This window comes from Rhincodon typus, chromosome 18 (genome assembly GCF_021869965.1).
Source record: "Rhincodon typus isolate 14 chromosome 18, sRhiTyp1.1, whole genome shotgun sequence".
NCBI classification, from domain to species: Eukaryota; Metazoa; Chordata; class Chondrichthyes; order Orectolobiformes; family Rhincodontidae; genus Rhincodon; species Rhincodon typus.
The window spans coordinates 42,967,586-42,983,854 of record NC_063349.1 but is presented as its reverse complement, the minus strand read 5'-3'; the positions used below and the strand labels follow the sequence as shown (position 1 = coordinate 42,983,854).

At 41.8% G+C, this 16,269-nt stretch overlaps 1 protein-coding gene across 1 annotated transcript in view; it reads right to left on the bottom strand.

The window, feature by feature from the left end:
* utp20 (UTP20 small subunit processome component) overlaps positions 1–16,269 on the bottom strand; it is a 104,373-nt gene that overhangs the window by 64,250 nt on the left and 23,854 nt on the right. Inside the window, exons 17-24 of the mRNA XM_048607932.1 lie at positions 14,445–14,507; positions 13,504–13,662; positions 11,561–11,637; positions 10,774–10,853; positions 7,961–8,204; positions 6,583–6,768; positions 2,561–2,651; positions 2,363–2,449 (exon numbers count right to left, since the gene is read on the bottom strand). Coding sequence (XP_048463889.1) covers positions 2,363–2,449; positions 2,561–2,651; positions 6,583–6,768; positions 7,961–8,204; positions 10,774–10,853; positions 11,561–11,637; positions 13,504–13,662; positions 14,445–14,507 — 987 coding nt within the window. The remainder of the gene's footprint in view (positions 1–2,362; positions 2,450–2,560; positions 2,652–6,582; positions 6,769–7,960; positions 8,205–10,773; positions 10,854–11,560; positions 11,638–13,503; positions 13,663–14,444; positions 14,508–16,269) is intronic.

Genomic DNA, 16,269 nt, shown 5'->3' with positions numbered 1-16,269 from the left:
TTAATGCTCGCAATTTTCTGCCTCCTAATATTCGATACAGTTTCTCAAAGTCCATGGGAAACAGGGGAAATCTACGGTTGAAACTGAGGTGAAGACGAAGAGGAGATTTAAGAGAAGTTCTCAAAATCACATGGGGTCTGGATAGGGAGGAACTGTTCCCACTCATAAATGGATAACGAACAAGAGAGCACAAAATATTCTGTAAGTGAAGCAAATGCGAGGCAAGCAAAAAATATTTTCACACAAGATGTCATTAGGGTCTGGAATGCCCTGCCTGGAAATGTGTTGGTTCAACTGAGGTATACAGGAGGTAATTGCACGGTTATTTAAACAGAAATAAAGTGTATGGTTATGGGAAAAGATAGATCAGCACCGAGTCACGATGCTTAGAGAACCACTCCAGACACAATGGGTCGAATAGTTCAGAAAAGATTTACAAGGATGTTTTCAGGGTTGGAGAGTTTGAGCTATAAGGAGAGGCTGGATAGGCTGGGGCTATTTTCCCTGGAGCATCGGAAGCTGAAGGATGACCTTATAGAGGTTTATAAAATCACGAGGGGCACGGATAGGGCGAATAGCCAAGGTCTTTTTCCTACAGTTGAGGGGTACAAAACTAGAGGGCACAGGTTTAAGGTGAGAGAGAAAAGATTTAAAAGGGACCTAAAGGGCAACTTTTTCACATAGAGGGTGGTCGTGCATGGAACGTGCTGCCAGAGGAAGTGGTGGAGGTTGGTACAATTACAACATTTCAAAGGCATCTGGATGGGTATATGAATAGGAAGGATTTAGAGGGATACGGGCCAAATGCTGGCAAATAGGACTACTACATTAGTTTAAGATATCTGGTCAGCATGAATAAATTGAATCGAAGGATCTGTTTCCGTGCTGTACATCTTTATGACTCTATGAATAGCCTCGTTTAACACAGAAACAACTGTGAGATACTGCACCTTCCCTCCCAAAGACACAGCATATTAGACTAAAGTATTGGAACACAAACACGTAGACTACCACAGCAAAAACGTCTGACAGAATTGGCAGTTTGAGAACGGTTGTTCTCATTCTTTTTTTTGAAATAGAAACCAAAACAGATATCAAATTCCCAGGTGTCTGGACGGTTGTATTATTTGGAACTCCTGGCTGTGACAGAAGTCAGCTGGAAAAACAGCCTCATGCTTATATTGCTAGGGAAACAGATTTCAGACATCGGTCCAAACAGGCAGGATTCCGGAGAAACAAACAAAAGCAGTAATTGCTAACGAAACACAGCCGGTCTGGCAGCATCTGTGGACAGAATGCAGCATTAATGTTTCAAATCCAGTGACCCTTTTCCAGGACCCAGGTTCAGAAGGTCTGGCAGCATCTGCACTAAGAGAGGAATGCAATTGACATTTTGAGTCCAAACTAGGTTTCTCTCAGCAGATCCTACCACATCTGCCGACAAGGGAAAAGACGAGAGACAGCGTGAGAGAGACCAAGAGTGAGGGACACACACATACATATATATACATATAGACAAGGCAATACAGTGGACGGCATGGAGGCTCAGTGGTTAGCACTGCTGCCTCGTCTGTGTGGAATTAGCATATTCTCCCCGTGGGTTTCCTCCGGGTGCTCCGGTTTCCTCCCACAGTCTAAAAATGTGCAAATTAGGTGGACTGGCCATGCTAAATTGCCCAAAGTCCAGGGATGTGCAGGTTAGGTGGTTAAGCCATGGCAAATGCAGGGTTACAGGCATGGGATGGGTCTGGGTGGGATGCTCTTCAGAGGGTCGATGAGGAGTCGATTGGCCTGCTTCCACACTGTAAGGATTCGATGATTCTTTGATAATTGTATGAAAGAGCATGGGACCATAGCACAACTAGAATGAATGAGAGGCAGAGAGAGAAAAAAACAGCCAGAAAAACTGGAAAGACAAAATTATACAGGTAATTTTATATTACTGAAAAATACACTTATTTTGTCCAAACTGTTCATCTTGTACTCATTAGGACAATACGCATTACTAATTTAAGGGGAAGACCCAATGGCAGGAGAGTGCAGATTGTTTGGCAAGTGGAGACGTTCCCCGTGATAATTTGCACCGCTTGATGCAGATTGACAGTTAACTGTCAGGCTTTAAATTTTAAACCAGGCAGCAGGACCCTGATTGGTTGCAACATTGCCCTGACAATTGAACAAGCGAACAGCTTTCATGTATTTTATGAGTGGAAACAAGTGCAGCATGGTGACGTGTTCCTTCTGTCTGCAAAGATATAACATTTTACTAATTGGTGGCAGCAAACAATGCAATGGGAATTAATTTGTGCTAAATAAATAATGACACCCTTTACAGAGATTTATTACAAAGGCATTAATGTTACCTGTAGGGCAGAAGGTGTGGGTGCTTGTAAGTGAGCAGACATTCCAAGGCAATTTTCTGCACATCCTGGCAATGATGGCACAGCAGCTAAAATAGGAGAAAAAGAACAGTATGAAAGAGGTTCTTAACCACAGTGAGAGACGGGCAGGGAAAGAGACAGGTAACACAGGTGTTCGGAGCTATACACTCAACTCCTACCTGAGTGTACAATTCCTTCAGCTTGGGTTCCAGGTACAGTGACCTTGGGTTAGTAAACTTGGAGAAAACATTCAGGTGAGCGATCAATTGCCTGTAACGACACAGAACACGTTAACATTTGCAGGGCACGAAACAAGCTCAGGATCACACATATCAAAACTCGGTGCAACGGACAGGAGACTCAGGTAATCTTTAAAATGCAACCTGCATTCTATCTCCAAACCCTCCTGGGTCTCCACAGCAATACCATGAACCCATCTTACAACGATTCAAATGCTCCAATACATTCTCTTTTGATTTGTAGAACAGTCCTTTTACTCATCAAACTGCACAGCCTTTTTTCCTACTCATTTTGTGGGTGTTGCTGGCTGAGCCAGCATTTCTTGCCCGTCCCTAGTTGCCCTTGAGAAGGTGGTGGGGAGCTGCCTTCTTGAACCACTGCAGTCCACCTGTTGTGGGTTGACCCACAATGCCGTTAGGGAGGGACCTCCAAAGCTACAGAGCTGCTTGGCTTAGACAAGAGTGGCTACAAAGTTGCAGGTTCAAGTGCCAGTCCATGAGCAAGTGAATAATCTCGGCTGACATTCCAGTTTAATACAGAGGCAATGCCGCACAGCCAAAGGTACTGTCCTCTGAATGAGATGTTGAACCAAAGTGCATTGAACCCAGAGGTTCAAAACCAATATCCCCTCAAAGCTGCACAGTTGTTCTGAGATTTCTCCAAGGTTCTGTGCACATTGATCACCGTGATGGGAATGCAGACACATTGCCTTCCAGTTTTGGAAGGTGCTGCCACACACTGGCATTGGATTTGCGTATACCAAAAAAAAACTTTAAATGGAGGATCATTCTGTACAACCACAACATGCATTTATACAGCTACCTTAACATTAAAACACATTCCATGTCTCCTCACAGAAATGCTGAAATGTGAAATTAGGCAGTGGCACCTAAGGGGATATTGGAGCAGATGGAGGTAGCTAAACCAAAAAAAGTAGTTTTAAGAGGGGGCCGCCCATACAGCAGGCATTAAAATCAGGCTGCTGAAACATCAGAAATAGAGCACAGAGATCTCAGAAGATCATGTGCTTGAAAGAGATAATGAGAGAATAAAAGGTTATCGAATACTATTTTCAAACAATTGACCAGCAGTGGCAAATTTTGTGGCAGCATGGTTTTGAAAGAACCATCTTGTATGGCCTCAATCTGCTCCCTACTCAAAAAGCCTCGTCCGAAAACGAGCCCAATTTTAACCCTGCATCTCCTGCCAACAGAGCAACCTCTACAAGGGAAAGGAAGACCTTGGACAGCTATGTCACAACTTTTTCATGGCCTCCCCACCCCCCCATGCCAATGAGCTGCTTTTATGTCAATGTAGGATATGCAGCAGTCAATTGTGCACAGCAAGATTCCACAGACAGAGGTAAAAGAACCAGATTATCTGTTTCCCTTTAGTTGGTGGCTCATGGATAACTGTTGGGCCAAGACACTGGACAGAACTATCCAGTAATTCTTATTTTCAACACTGGTGCAAAATTGCTTCCATTTTCAACCTCATCGCAATGTAACTCAAAGTACAGCATCAAAGGCAGAGCAGATTCTGGAACTAAACTTGCAGGGGTCTCTCTTCTGGACATTGCCTCATTAAATTGTGTATGCAAAATGTCAAGCAGTTCCTTGGAAACCCTCTACACACTTCACACTCACTTACACCTATTTAAAATGTTGGCAGTGTGGGGACATCGCAGCCAGCACACTCCTCCCATCTGCTAGGACTGGAAATGTGAGTGGTGTGTGAACATAGCCAGAAGCTGGTTCTCAAGCAACTGAGCTCCAGGTGCACACACAACATTTCCTGGCTGAAACCCAATGGAATACCAGAACCAGGCATGCAATTTAAACATAATGTTAGAGTGAGTGCAATTGGTAATAGCTATTTGGCTGCCAGTCAATAGATCGTTCTGTGAACGCCGAATCTTTTCTACTAAAAGCTGTACTTACATCCATAGAATTACACAGCATTTAAAACATAGACACAGGTTATTCCACACAATACTATTATATAATGCTTATGCTCCACATAAACCTCCTCCCATTTTCTCAACATATTCTTCCATTCCTTTAAACCTCTTGTTTCTCTAGCTTCCTCTCAAACATGTCCATGCTATCAAACTCAAACACACTTTGAGGTGGTGGTCTTACCACTCTTTGGGTAAAATAAAGTCTTCTGAATTTCTTATTGAGTTTATTAGTAACTATTTTGCATTGACTTTATATTTGTTCTCAGGATGCACGCAAGGCCAAAGTCTGCTTTCCATGCCCAACTGTGAGGTGGTGGTGGTGGTAAGGAGTCTCCTCGAACTGCTGGATTCTCTCATCAGGCTGTTCCTATGGCCCTAACTGTACAGATATGGGCTGCACCCAGATTTAGTTGGAATTACAAGTGCAACAGAAACATTTCCATGCCAGCTTGATTGCAAACAGAGCAATAAAGTCAAGGGTTTTTTTTTTCCCCAACTCTAGAATGGCAAGAAGTGATTTATTTGGATTGTATTTATCCACACAATTTCCAAGCAATGTTTACAAAATGTTGTTTGCATGGAATGATACTGTTATTGGCAGAACATCAAATAGCTCAGTTAGAAAAATTGCAAAAGGTATAGAATTATAGAATTTTACAGTACAGGAGGCCATTTGACCCATCTTGCCGGTCATAGCTCTCAAAAGAGCTACACAGCTAGTCCCATTCTCCAGCTCCATCTCCACAGCCCTCTAACTTCATCCCTTTCAAATATATATCCAACCGAACATGAGTATGCTTTATGTGCAAATAACCAGAAAGAAATGAGAATCTTGCTGACGAGAAAGACACATTGGCTGAGCTCTCACATGCTTCAGGACCAATGTAAGAATTTCAAACAACCGCATGACCACAGATGCTGACTGGTTGAGGTGCTGCCATGGCAAATAAAGGGGCATCCCAAGCTTCTGGGTTAATTGCAAAAAAGAAGCAAGGCTTGAACAAATTCCTTTTGCTTGTAGAGGGTGGGTCTCTGATCGTCTTAAATTGTTATTAACTACACTAGCAACCAATTTAAGATAATCAGTTGAGCTCTTAACACTGCTTAGTTACACTTGTTGGAAGTGACGTATATTCATAGGCAGCGACTCAGCCTCGATTCACCATCAGATTAACTGGTGTACTTACTAATTTCAAAAATACTTAATTTGCTGCGCAACACTCAGGGATGTCCTACAGATCTAGTCAGTTTTAAATAGATGCAGATTCTTGCAATATGAGAAAGTTGACTTACTGAAGTACTACTATAATAAGAACTTGCATTTATACAATGCCTTTAATATAATAAAACAGGATTATCAAGTGAGGTGTAACACTGAGGCTCTTAAGGAAAAATATCAGAGTAGAAACACAGTGAAACAGATATTAAGCATTATCCTAAAGGCAGACAGAAGTGGAGTGGGAATTCCAGAGATGGGAACCATGCAGTTGAAGGCACAGAAGTTAGAAATCAGGAATGCAGAAGATGTTAGAATTAGTGAATAGCATATATCTAGAGGTCTGCATTGTTCGAGCAAGGTACAGACAGAAGGAAAGGCAAGGCCATAGGTGGATTTAAGACAAGGTCTAGGATTTTAATATGGGTGTAATACAGTCAATGCAGGTCAATGAGCAACAAGAGCAAATAGAACTAGCTGTGAGTTAGATATGGACGTCACGCTTCAAAACACCAGCGCATGAAGACAGAATGGCTTAAACAGTGGAAGCTACTTATTGACAGAGACACAGATTCAAGCATGGACTTCCCATTGTCCATGCGAGAGCACAACTGAATCAGGAGCTACTGCCCACCACTCGGATACAATTAACCACCCAATTACTCACAACCAGCTTCAAGAAAATGCCACAAATGATTTGGCCAATGTGGAAAATAATTACAACCAGCTGTAGGGAACAGAGATTTGGACAAGTTCAGAGTTCAGGAAAAGTGCCTCCTCCTTACTTTACAGCTGCCCTCCTGGGCTTCTTTCCCACAGCAAACTTGGGTTCTTCAGGAGCTGCTACCTCGTTGTCAACTGCACTGCACCCATCCTGCGGTTCTGCAGCGGTCACTTTTTCATCAGGAACGTGCTTCTTCCTGATGTCCTCAGCTGGAGCAACCAACAAATCCGCTGGGTAATATTCATTGCTAAACCAAGCAGAGAGACGGGTCACTTGCAAACATTGTTCCCTGTGCGGAAACCAAGTAGCAACCTAGATTGTTGTGCTCAGGTTGGCTCCTTTAAATAAATGCACATGCAAAAATTAATTGAAGGGACATAAATAACTTGCATTTAAAAAAATTGCTGCGCACTCGAAACTTGCTGGTGGGCTAATTATGTCTTCTTTCCAAATCGGCGCTGTCACAAATTAATCACCAGCCATGTACTGCTACTCTACATGTGACTAAACACATTCATGATTAGTAAATAAAACGAGTACTAGACACTGTTAATGTGTTCAATACTTACTCACATGGCATGTGTTCACGTGAGTATGTGACCCTGTTAAGTGTGCGCACAAATGTGAGTGCAGGTGTGAATGTGTGTGTGAGCACACATGCATGCAAACTTTAAGTTTTCCACAGTTTGTCAGTAAACTAATGAGATGGAAATGTGCAAGTGTAATTTGATGGTTGAATGTTTTACTCCCTTGGTTACTGACTCAAGGGGCATTTTTAAAGTAAATATACTCTTTCCAGACCATTTCACTGGATTGTGTGTGAGGCAAGTAAATAAAACGACTGTTATCACAGCCTCATGTGCCAACAACCAGTTGCACAGCACTGCTCCAAATTACTGCCAAATCTTAACATGGAATGCTAACTTATACTCGTAGCTGGTAACCTTCTCAGCTTTTCTTTTTCAGCAGCAAATGAATGTCAAAAGTTTGCTAACATGAAATATTAATTGCCTTTTTCTAAAATTATTTGTTCTCAGCATTAGGCACTTAATAGGGCAACATTTATTGTCCATGCTTAGTTACCCGGAGGTCATTGGATCTCAACCTCTAACAGGAGGCTGGAGTCACAGACAGAACAGACCTAAGCATAGCACATCCCCTTCTCGGTAGCACCTCACTGAATCAGTGGGATTTTAAAACAATTTGTGATCTTTACTGGCCCATATTTAGTTGTGCATTTTATTAAATCTTATTTGCCAGCCATTTCCAATTCCTGAACCTCTGCCTTGCTGGTCGAGTAATGGACTTCAGTTTATTATTCTCTGGTCACATTCTATACAGCCACGAGCTGACTCCCAGCTCTCAATGTGTCTGGAAAGATAAATCTACTGGGATTATGCCAATTGCATTGAGACGTGTAAAGCTGTATCTTGACTTACTTAATAAATCTTAGAAGCAAAGGAGAGAGCTCTCGTGACCGAGGTTCTACTCTGTCAGCAAAGGCACTCATTGCTTTCCAAAGCAGGAAACGGAAGTTGGTGCGATCTGTTCTCTCACTGGATTTAATTGCCAAGTGGAGCTGACCTTGGTACAATCCTCTGATTATACTTGGCAGAATACTCTGAGTGTCCGATGTGATGCTGTCTTTCAGTTCCTCCTCCAATTCACGTTTCAATTCCTTCTCTGGTTAAAACAAAAAGTAGTTCATATTAAACACAAATTCAAAGATGTTCTGTAAAAGAGTCATATCGGACTCGAAATATCAACTCTGTTTCTCGCTCCACAGATGCTGCCTGGCCTGATGAGTTTTTCCAGCACACTGTTTTCACTGAAAGAACATATATTTGAATGTTGGATGTCCATTGTATCATTAATTAATATTTGTAAGAACTTAAGGAGAATTATAGATTTGAAGTCACGACCATGTCTAGAAAGCCTGCCTGCGTGGACATTCTATGACATATCTATTTATAAGCTGAATTAATCGTAACTAGATATTTACAGGAAAATGATGTAGTGGTACTGTCACTGGACTCTGAGACATGGGATCAAATTGAACCTTGGCACCTGGTAATGATGACTGTGAAACCACCAGATAGCCATCATCAAACCACTGGAACGGCACGGTGGCTCAGTGGTTAGCACCCACAATACCCTTAGGGAGGGAATTCCAAGATTTTGACCCAGCAACAGTGAAGTAATGGTAATATGTTTTCAACTCAGGATGGTGAGTGGCTTGGAGGGGAACTTGCAGGAGGTGTTGTTTCCGTGTATTTGCTGTCCTTGTCCCTCGAGGAAGAAGTGGTTGTGGGCTGGAAGCTGCTGTTAAGCATCTTTGTGAATTTCTACCCTCTGAAATGCCTTAGTAAACTCCTCAGCTCCATCAAACCACTGAAGTCCATTACCAAAACTGCAGGTGTAACTAAACACATGCCCACACCCACATCCACACACACACACACACACACACACACACACGGACTGCAAAGGTTCAAGAAAACAGCTCACAACCACCACTATCTCAAGGAAAATTAGCGATGGGCAACAAATGCTGGTCCAGCCAGCAATGCTTATACTCTATCAAAGGATTAAAAAACGGCTGTTTGAAGGTTACTTGTACCATAGCACGCACCTATTCTACACCCTAGCACACACCTATTCTACTCCACCTACCACTCGTCAAAAGTTGTCAATTTTTGCTTTGAAAATGAGAAAGCTGGGCAAACAGCTGGAGCCTAGACCAGCTACGACAACTCTCCAAGTGATCTTGGCAGCTTCAAACCTATAAAACTTACTGATTAAGACCAATAAAAACACAACGACCACCGGGTGTGATGCACTTTCAGATGGTGCGAGAGCAGAAAGATGGCATCAATGTTCCCCAATAAAACTCTGCTCTTCAGACTGGATAATTAACTTCCAAATGAGTTCACCCGTTATTGCCTTCTCAATTAGGCTGTTAACCATAAATGGATTGTTTCACAATAACAACAAAACAATGCTATTTACTCCCATCTGGGATAACATTCTTTCAGCTGAAGTTTTTAAACCAAGGGCCTCATCTGATGATACTTTGCTGAAGAGGAGCTAGGGAGTGCTGTACAGTACCCTAGCCAATATTCATCCCCAACCATAACATAATAGAAACACAGGAACTATGAGCTGGAGTGTGCCATTCAGCCCTTCATGCCTACTCAACAATGACATATTCCTGCTTTCTCTTCATATCCCTCGATACCTTTAAAATCTAAACATCTACCAATCTTTTTCTTGACTATATTCAGTATTCTGATCTTGAAAGCCTTCGTTGGTAGTGAATTCCACAGGCTGGCCACCCTCTGACAGAGTCAGGCCTATTCTGTATCCTGAGACCCCTGGTTTTAGACTCCCCAACCAGGGGAAATATCCTCAGTCTAGTCTGTCTAGTCCTGTTAGAGTTTTATAAGTTCCATTCATATCCACACTCATTCTTCTAAATTCAGGTGAATACAGACCCAGTCAAACCAGTCTCTCCTCGTAAGACTGTACGGTCATTCCCGGAAACAGCCTAGTGAGCTTTCACTGCCCTGCCACTATGGCAAGTATAGCTTCTCTTACATAAGGAGACTGAAACTACAGACAATACTCCAGGTGGGGTCTTAACAAAGCCTTGTACAACTGCAGTAAGACATTCCTACTCTGATCAGATTGTGTGGTCATTACCACATGGCTGATGGCGGGATCTTGCTTTTTACAAACTCGTTGCCACATTTTCTACAATACAACAGCCACTACAAAGTTCAGAACTACTTCAGTGGCTTTGAAGCACTTTGGACGTACTGAGATGGTGAGAGGTGCTACAGAAATGCAAGTCTTTCTATCTGTGGTGTGATGTTCTTCTTTACAAAACACTAGTAAATTCTCTGACTTGTGTAACAAGAGCTCAATTTATGTATTAACATCACTAAGGTAAAACTAAAGCGGAAATCCATGAAAATGTGGATGTTGGGGGTCTAGGAAGTGCTATAATCCCAGCTGATGCTCCTACTGGAAACAAGTCAGATCCCAGGGTGAAACCTGGTTTGGTAGATCATAGGCTCGACTTTTGCAATTTGGTTACCATAGTGATTAGTCACAGAATATGTTTACAAGAGCCTGGGATAATGTGGAAAGACAATGTCATAAACCGCAAACCAACTCTCTTCAAGCCACAGGCTAACTTAACTCTTCTATGACTACTTTGAGTTTGCTAAAACATTTTAGTTTTATTTACCTGTAAAATGAGCTGCCTGGTCCAGATGCTCATAATAAATACGCCAGAATGCTTTACTTTCCATCCCACGTGCATGAGAACTGGAAGAAGAAGATGGCACAAAATTTTAAAATTATAAAAAATTAACTTATTCTGGGATTACCTGGAGGTCTAGGGGATATATTTTTAAGGTTAGAGGAGAAAGATTTAAAATGGACCTGAGGGACAACTTTTTCACACTGGGTATGGTTTGTATGTGGAATGAACTGCCAGAGGAAGTGGAAGATGCAGGTACAACTACAACATTTAAAAGACATTTGGACAGGTACATGAATAGGAAAGGTTTAGAGGGCTATGGGGCAAATGCCGGCAAGTGGGACTAGTTTAGTTTGGGAAACTTGGTCAGCATGACCAAAGGGTCTGTTTCTGTGTTGTACAACTGTATGACTCTATAACACACGAGATTATACCAAATACTTTTAAAGTCAGTTGATCAAACTTGATCTCTCATACTGAATTCAACAATAATACATGAAGGCAACACCAACTTGGATAGAACAGAAACTGAACAAAACACCAACTTTCAGATCACATCATCTTTACCTCCCATACCTGCAAAATCAAGAGTTTATTTTAAAATTCCTATTTCGGACCCCATATGGATTATCAGCATTGAGCACAGAATCCAAATTTTCCATTTTAATAAATGTACAATGTAAATTACTTTTCAGTTTTGTTTTGAATTATCTATTTATTGTCTCTTTATCAAATACATTATCATGTATATTGTAACTTATGGCATACTTACACAATTAATTCAACCACTGGGTCCCACAGTGCACTGAAGTTTATATAAAGCATTCCTATCAAATACTGAAGAGGAGCCTGGAAAAGGGAATACAAACCAGTGAAGAAGGGCACTGAACATTCAGCACAGCCACAAACCCGTTGAAAATATTCATTACATACGAACTGAGGAAGAATTTCTTCGAAATTTTCTACCCCAACAGACTGTGGAGGCTCTATCAGAGATTAATAGATTTCTGGATATTAAACATATCATGGCATACAAGGATAGCACAAGAAACATGACACTGAGGTAGATGATCAGCCATGATCTAGGTGAATGGCATCACAGGCTTGATGGGCCGAATAGTTTATTCCTGCTTCTATTTCCTATGTTCCAAAACTTGGGTTTACACACCAACCTACTTGGCATTTAGCAAAAAAGTAAACTGTTGAAGTGAGAGACTTTGCTGTTAATTGCTCACAGCAGTTTCACTGATTAAGCTAGTGTTTTTTGCCCATCTCTGGTTGCCTTGAGAAGGCACTGTCTTCTTGAACTGGTACAGTCCTGTGGGGTTTAGGTACATTCACAGTACTGTTAAGCAGGGAGACTCAGCATTTTAACCCAGCGACACTAAAGGCACAGATATATTTATAAATCAGGATGGTGAGTGGTTTGGATGGGAACTTGCAGGACCTTGCCTTCCTATGCTGCCCTTGTCCTTTAACTGAGAGAGGTCACAGGTTTTGGAAGGTTCTGTTGACAGAATCTTGGTGAATACCTGCCGTGCATATAGTAGATGGTACAAACTCCAGTGGTGGAGGGAGTTGACATTGACGGTGATGGTTGGATACCAGTCTAGAGGGATGCTTTATCCTGGATGGTGTTGAGCTTGAGTATTGTTGGAACTACATTTACCATAGCAAGAGGAGGATATTTCATCACACTCTTGACTTGTGTCTTATGGATGGTGAAAAGGCTCCGTTCATCACTTAGTACATCATTTAATGTACAAGCTCCAGCCTTTGCTTTTTTCTTGTAGGAACGGTATTGGTCCAGTTCAGTTTCTGGTCAATAGTAACCTACAAGGACGTTGATAATGGGGGATTCAGCAATGGTAATGCCATTGAGTGTCAAAGGCAGATGGTTAGGTTTTCACTTGTTTGCCTGGAAGTTGTGTGGCATGAATGTTACTTGTACAAAGCTTTTCATCTTACATTCATCAGGACAAAACCAAAGAATGCCAAAGTTTGTTCTGCAAGACAAGCAGCTTTGGCAACATAACTCTCTTTACAGCAAGATTCAAATTCAGTACCACCAAGCAACTACTGAACTTCTTTGTGAGTTATGATCTCCAATATCTCAAACCAAAAACTAACATGTGGTTAAGATAGAATTCTCTTGAAGCAAATGTCCAAAACAGAAACAAAAAAAAACACAACTGGAAACACATGGTGGAAATCTTAAGCAACAAACAAAAAATGCTAGGACTGTAACTAGGTCAATCTAACATCATTTCAGAGAAAAACTGCATTTATGCATCAAGTGTAATTCATCATCAATTGCAAGAGTCTAGGGTCAAAATGTTCACCTGTTCATTATCTTTCTGGTTGCTGGTGTCTCTGCAATGCATTTCCATTATTTCCAAAATAAAATCAGCACAGGACCAGCCTCAGATTAGCTCAAGCAGCTACCAATGTTATTTTAGACAACGCAAGCATGCCACGTTTACTAAATAAAAACCGAAAGAACTGCAGATGCTGTAAATTAGGAACAAAAACAAAGTTGCTGGGAAAGCTCAGCAGGTCTGGCAGCATGTGTGAAGGGAAAAAAGAATTAATGTTGCGGGTCTGGTGACCCTTCCTCAGAACCATGCTTACTGCCTTGCTCCTTTAAGTCCAATGATTTTCACCACTTGTTAATGTTTAAACTGGGGAATATAAAAGAGCTGCCCTATTCCCTACCTCATCATATGGTCCCTCAGGGATACACGGCTGTACCAGATCGTGCCTTAGCTTCCTCAGATGCAATAACTTCTCTCTGTAGTCATGAACGGTTGCAGGGACAAGTTCAGCTTGCAGTAAGATGGCAAAGACAGGCTGAAGATCTCCATCGCCCTCATCCTGTACACATAAACAAACAGCAACGCTTGAATATTGATGGTATCCCTGTGATTCAACCATTTCAGAAGTCCATTTCTAGCACAATTTTTGTCCATCTTTCACCATTATAAATTCCTACTTCCACAGTTATAACTTAAACCATGCAAGTAAATAAATTACACTGTCCTCACCCCTGCCACTGAAAGGGGTGCAGGCCACGTTTTTTGCCCACGCGTCAGTCTGTTTCTCTGTAAACAACATATCTAAAAAACCACCGGCCAGATTTCAATATACAGGCAGGGTATGATCCAAAAAAGGACTGATTCAATTTTGGCGAATATGCAAATCCAAATCCTGGATTTTTCTTTGAAGAAATCATTAAAATTGAAGATTGAAGAATTGGCTTGTTTTTACATTTTTTTTTTGGAATTGCTTAATTTAGAATGTTGTGGATTGTCTCAGCTGCCTTAGTGGAATTTGATACATCTGTCAAAATGTTAGCAGAGCTTTCAGAGCAGGTTGTTGGACATGGATTAATCTGAAGCTTTCTCGGTAAAAAGGAGGCTCTTAATATATTTTAAAGCTTTGTAACCAGAGTATCAAGCAGACAGGGAAAAGTCTCAAAGAAGGGGATTTGTTGAGACAGAGGGGTGGGGGATGGGAGGAGATGGGAGGAGACTCATCTGAAGACCAAACACCAGCTGGCCCGAGGGACTAGTTTCTGTGCTTCACCTTTTATCTTTTTGTTTAAACATAATGATTGCCATTGTCTGCATACAGGGTAAATGCAGGAAATGTCATACCTCGACTCTTTTTCGTAGCCGCACTTCAAAATGATTCATAATCCTCAGTGTAAGAAGCCGCACCTGTTTCACAGAAAGTTTATGGACAATCAAGTGAACAGTAAAATGCTAGAGCATGAAAAACAGAGAAACTGTCAATTAATTTGCTCATACAGAAATTAATGACTTGCTTCTTTATCACAACCACTACTATTCTCTTTTCTTTTTGTTCCATGACATGTTTGTCATTTAATCTTCTCCTGCTCTCTAACTAATCCCTAGCCTTCCTTTTTGTTTTATCTGACCACATCCCTGTTGCAACAGCATTCAAGCCATCACAGTTTCACCTCTCTACGGTTTCAAACAGAAGACATATTCAACTCAAAACATGAACTCGGTCTTTCCATCCACAGATGCTGCCAGACTTGATGTGTTTCTCTGGAATTTTCCGTTTTGATTTCAAATCTCTAGCATCTGCAGTATTTTACTTTTATATTGGCAGATCATGGTCAAATTGGAGAAGGATTGCAAAAATATTTTTGCCTTTAAAAATGCAGATTTCACAAGAAAGACTGAATGATAAATGGATGACAGCATTGCTGTGGTTGATAACAGCTATAAACATCCCTCCTACCTACAGTTCTTTTAAAACTTGTTTTTGGGATATGCACACTTGCTGCCCATTCCTAATTGCCCTGGTGGTGGTGAGCTATCACCTTGAACATTCCAGTTCTCGCAGTGTTGGAACACTCACAATACTGTGAAGGGAGGGAGGTCCAGGGTTTTGAGAAAGCAGGACAGTAGGAACAGTGATATAATTCCAAGTCAGGATGGTGAGTGTGGGTTTGGAGAGGAATTTTCATCTGGTGGTGCTCCCATTCGTCTGCTGTCCTGGTCCTTCTAAGGTGGTAGAGGATCTGGGTTTGAAAGGTGCTATCAGGGCCCTGCTGACAGGGCAGCACAGTGGCTCAGTGGTTAGCACTGCTGCCTCACAGCGCCAGGGACCCGGGTTCGATTCCAGCCTCGGGCAACTGTCTGTGTGGAGTTTGCACATTCTCCCAGTGTCAGCGTGGGTTTCCTCTGGTTGCTCCGGTTTCCTCCCACAGTCCAAAGATGTGCAGGTTAGGTGGATTGGCCATGCTAAATTGCCTGTAGTGCCTAGGGATGTTTAGGTTAGCTGGGTTAGACATTTGAAATGCAGGGGTAGGGGAATCGGTCTGGGCAGGATAATCTTTGGAGGGGTGCTGTGGACTTTTCAGGCCGAATGGCCTGTTTCTACTCCGTAGGGATTCTATCATCTATGATTCTGTGAAAAAAGCCCAAATGAATGCTGCAGTACATCCAGTAGATGGTACACTTTGCTGCTACTGTGCATTGGTGGTGGAGCGTGTGAATGTTTAAGGTGAGCTACAGGACACGATTCCAACATCAGAGAAACTATCTGAACTTCCCCCTGCAAAAGATATTTGTTAATTAGTTTAACATGAATATTAATCAAACTAATGGTCCACTGCAGTACTCAGGGAGTGCTTCACTATCAGAAGTGCTGCATTTTGGGCAAGATATTAAAATGAATAATTATGTGCATCTCCCTGATTCAAAGAGCAGGAACATTCTCCCTGGTATCTCCCGGACATATTCACCTCACCACCAATAACACAAATCAAGGTAAACTGGCCATCTAAATATTGCTTCTGCCGTCTTCTGGTTACAATCTGTCACAGCTTTCTACATAATATTGACTGCACTTCAAAAGAAGCCAGTGGCCATGAGGCAGTTCAGACTGCCCTGTAGATATGGAAGCGGTTTGCATATTAGTGCAAAACCACATACCAAGGACAAAGAT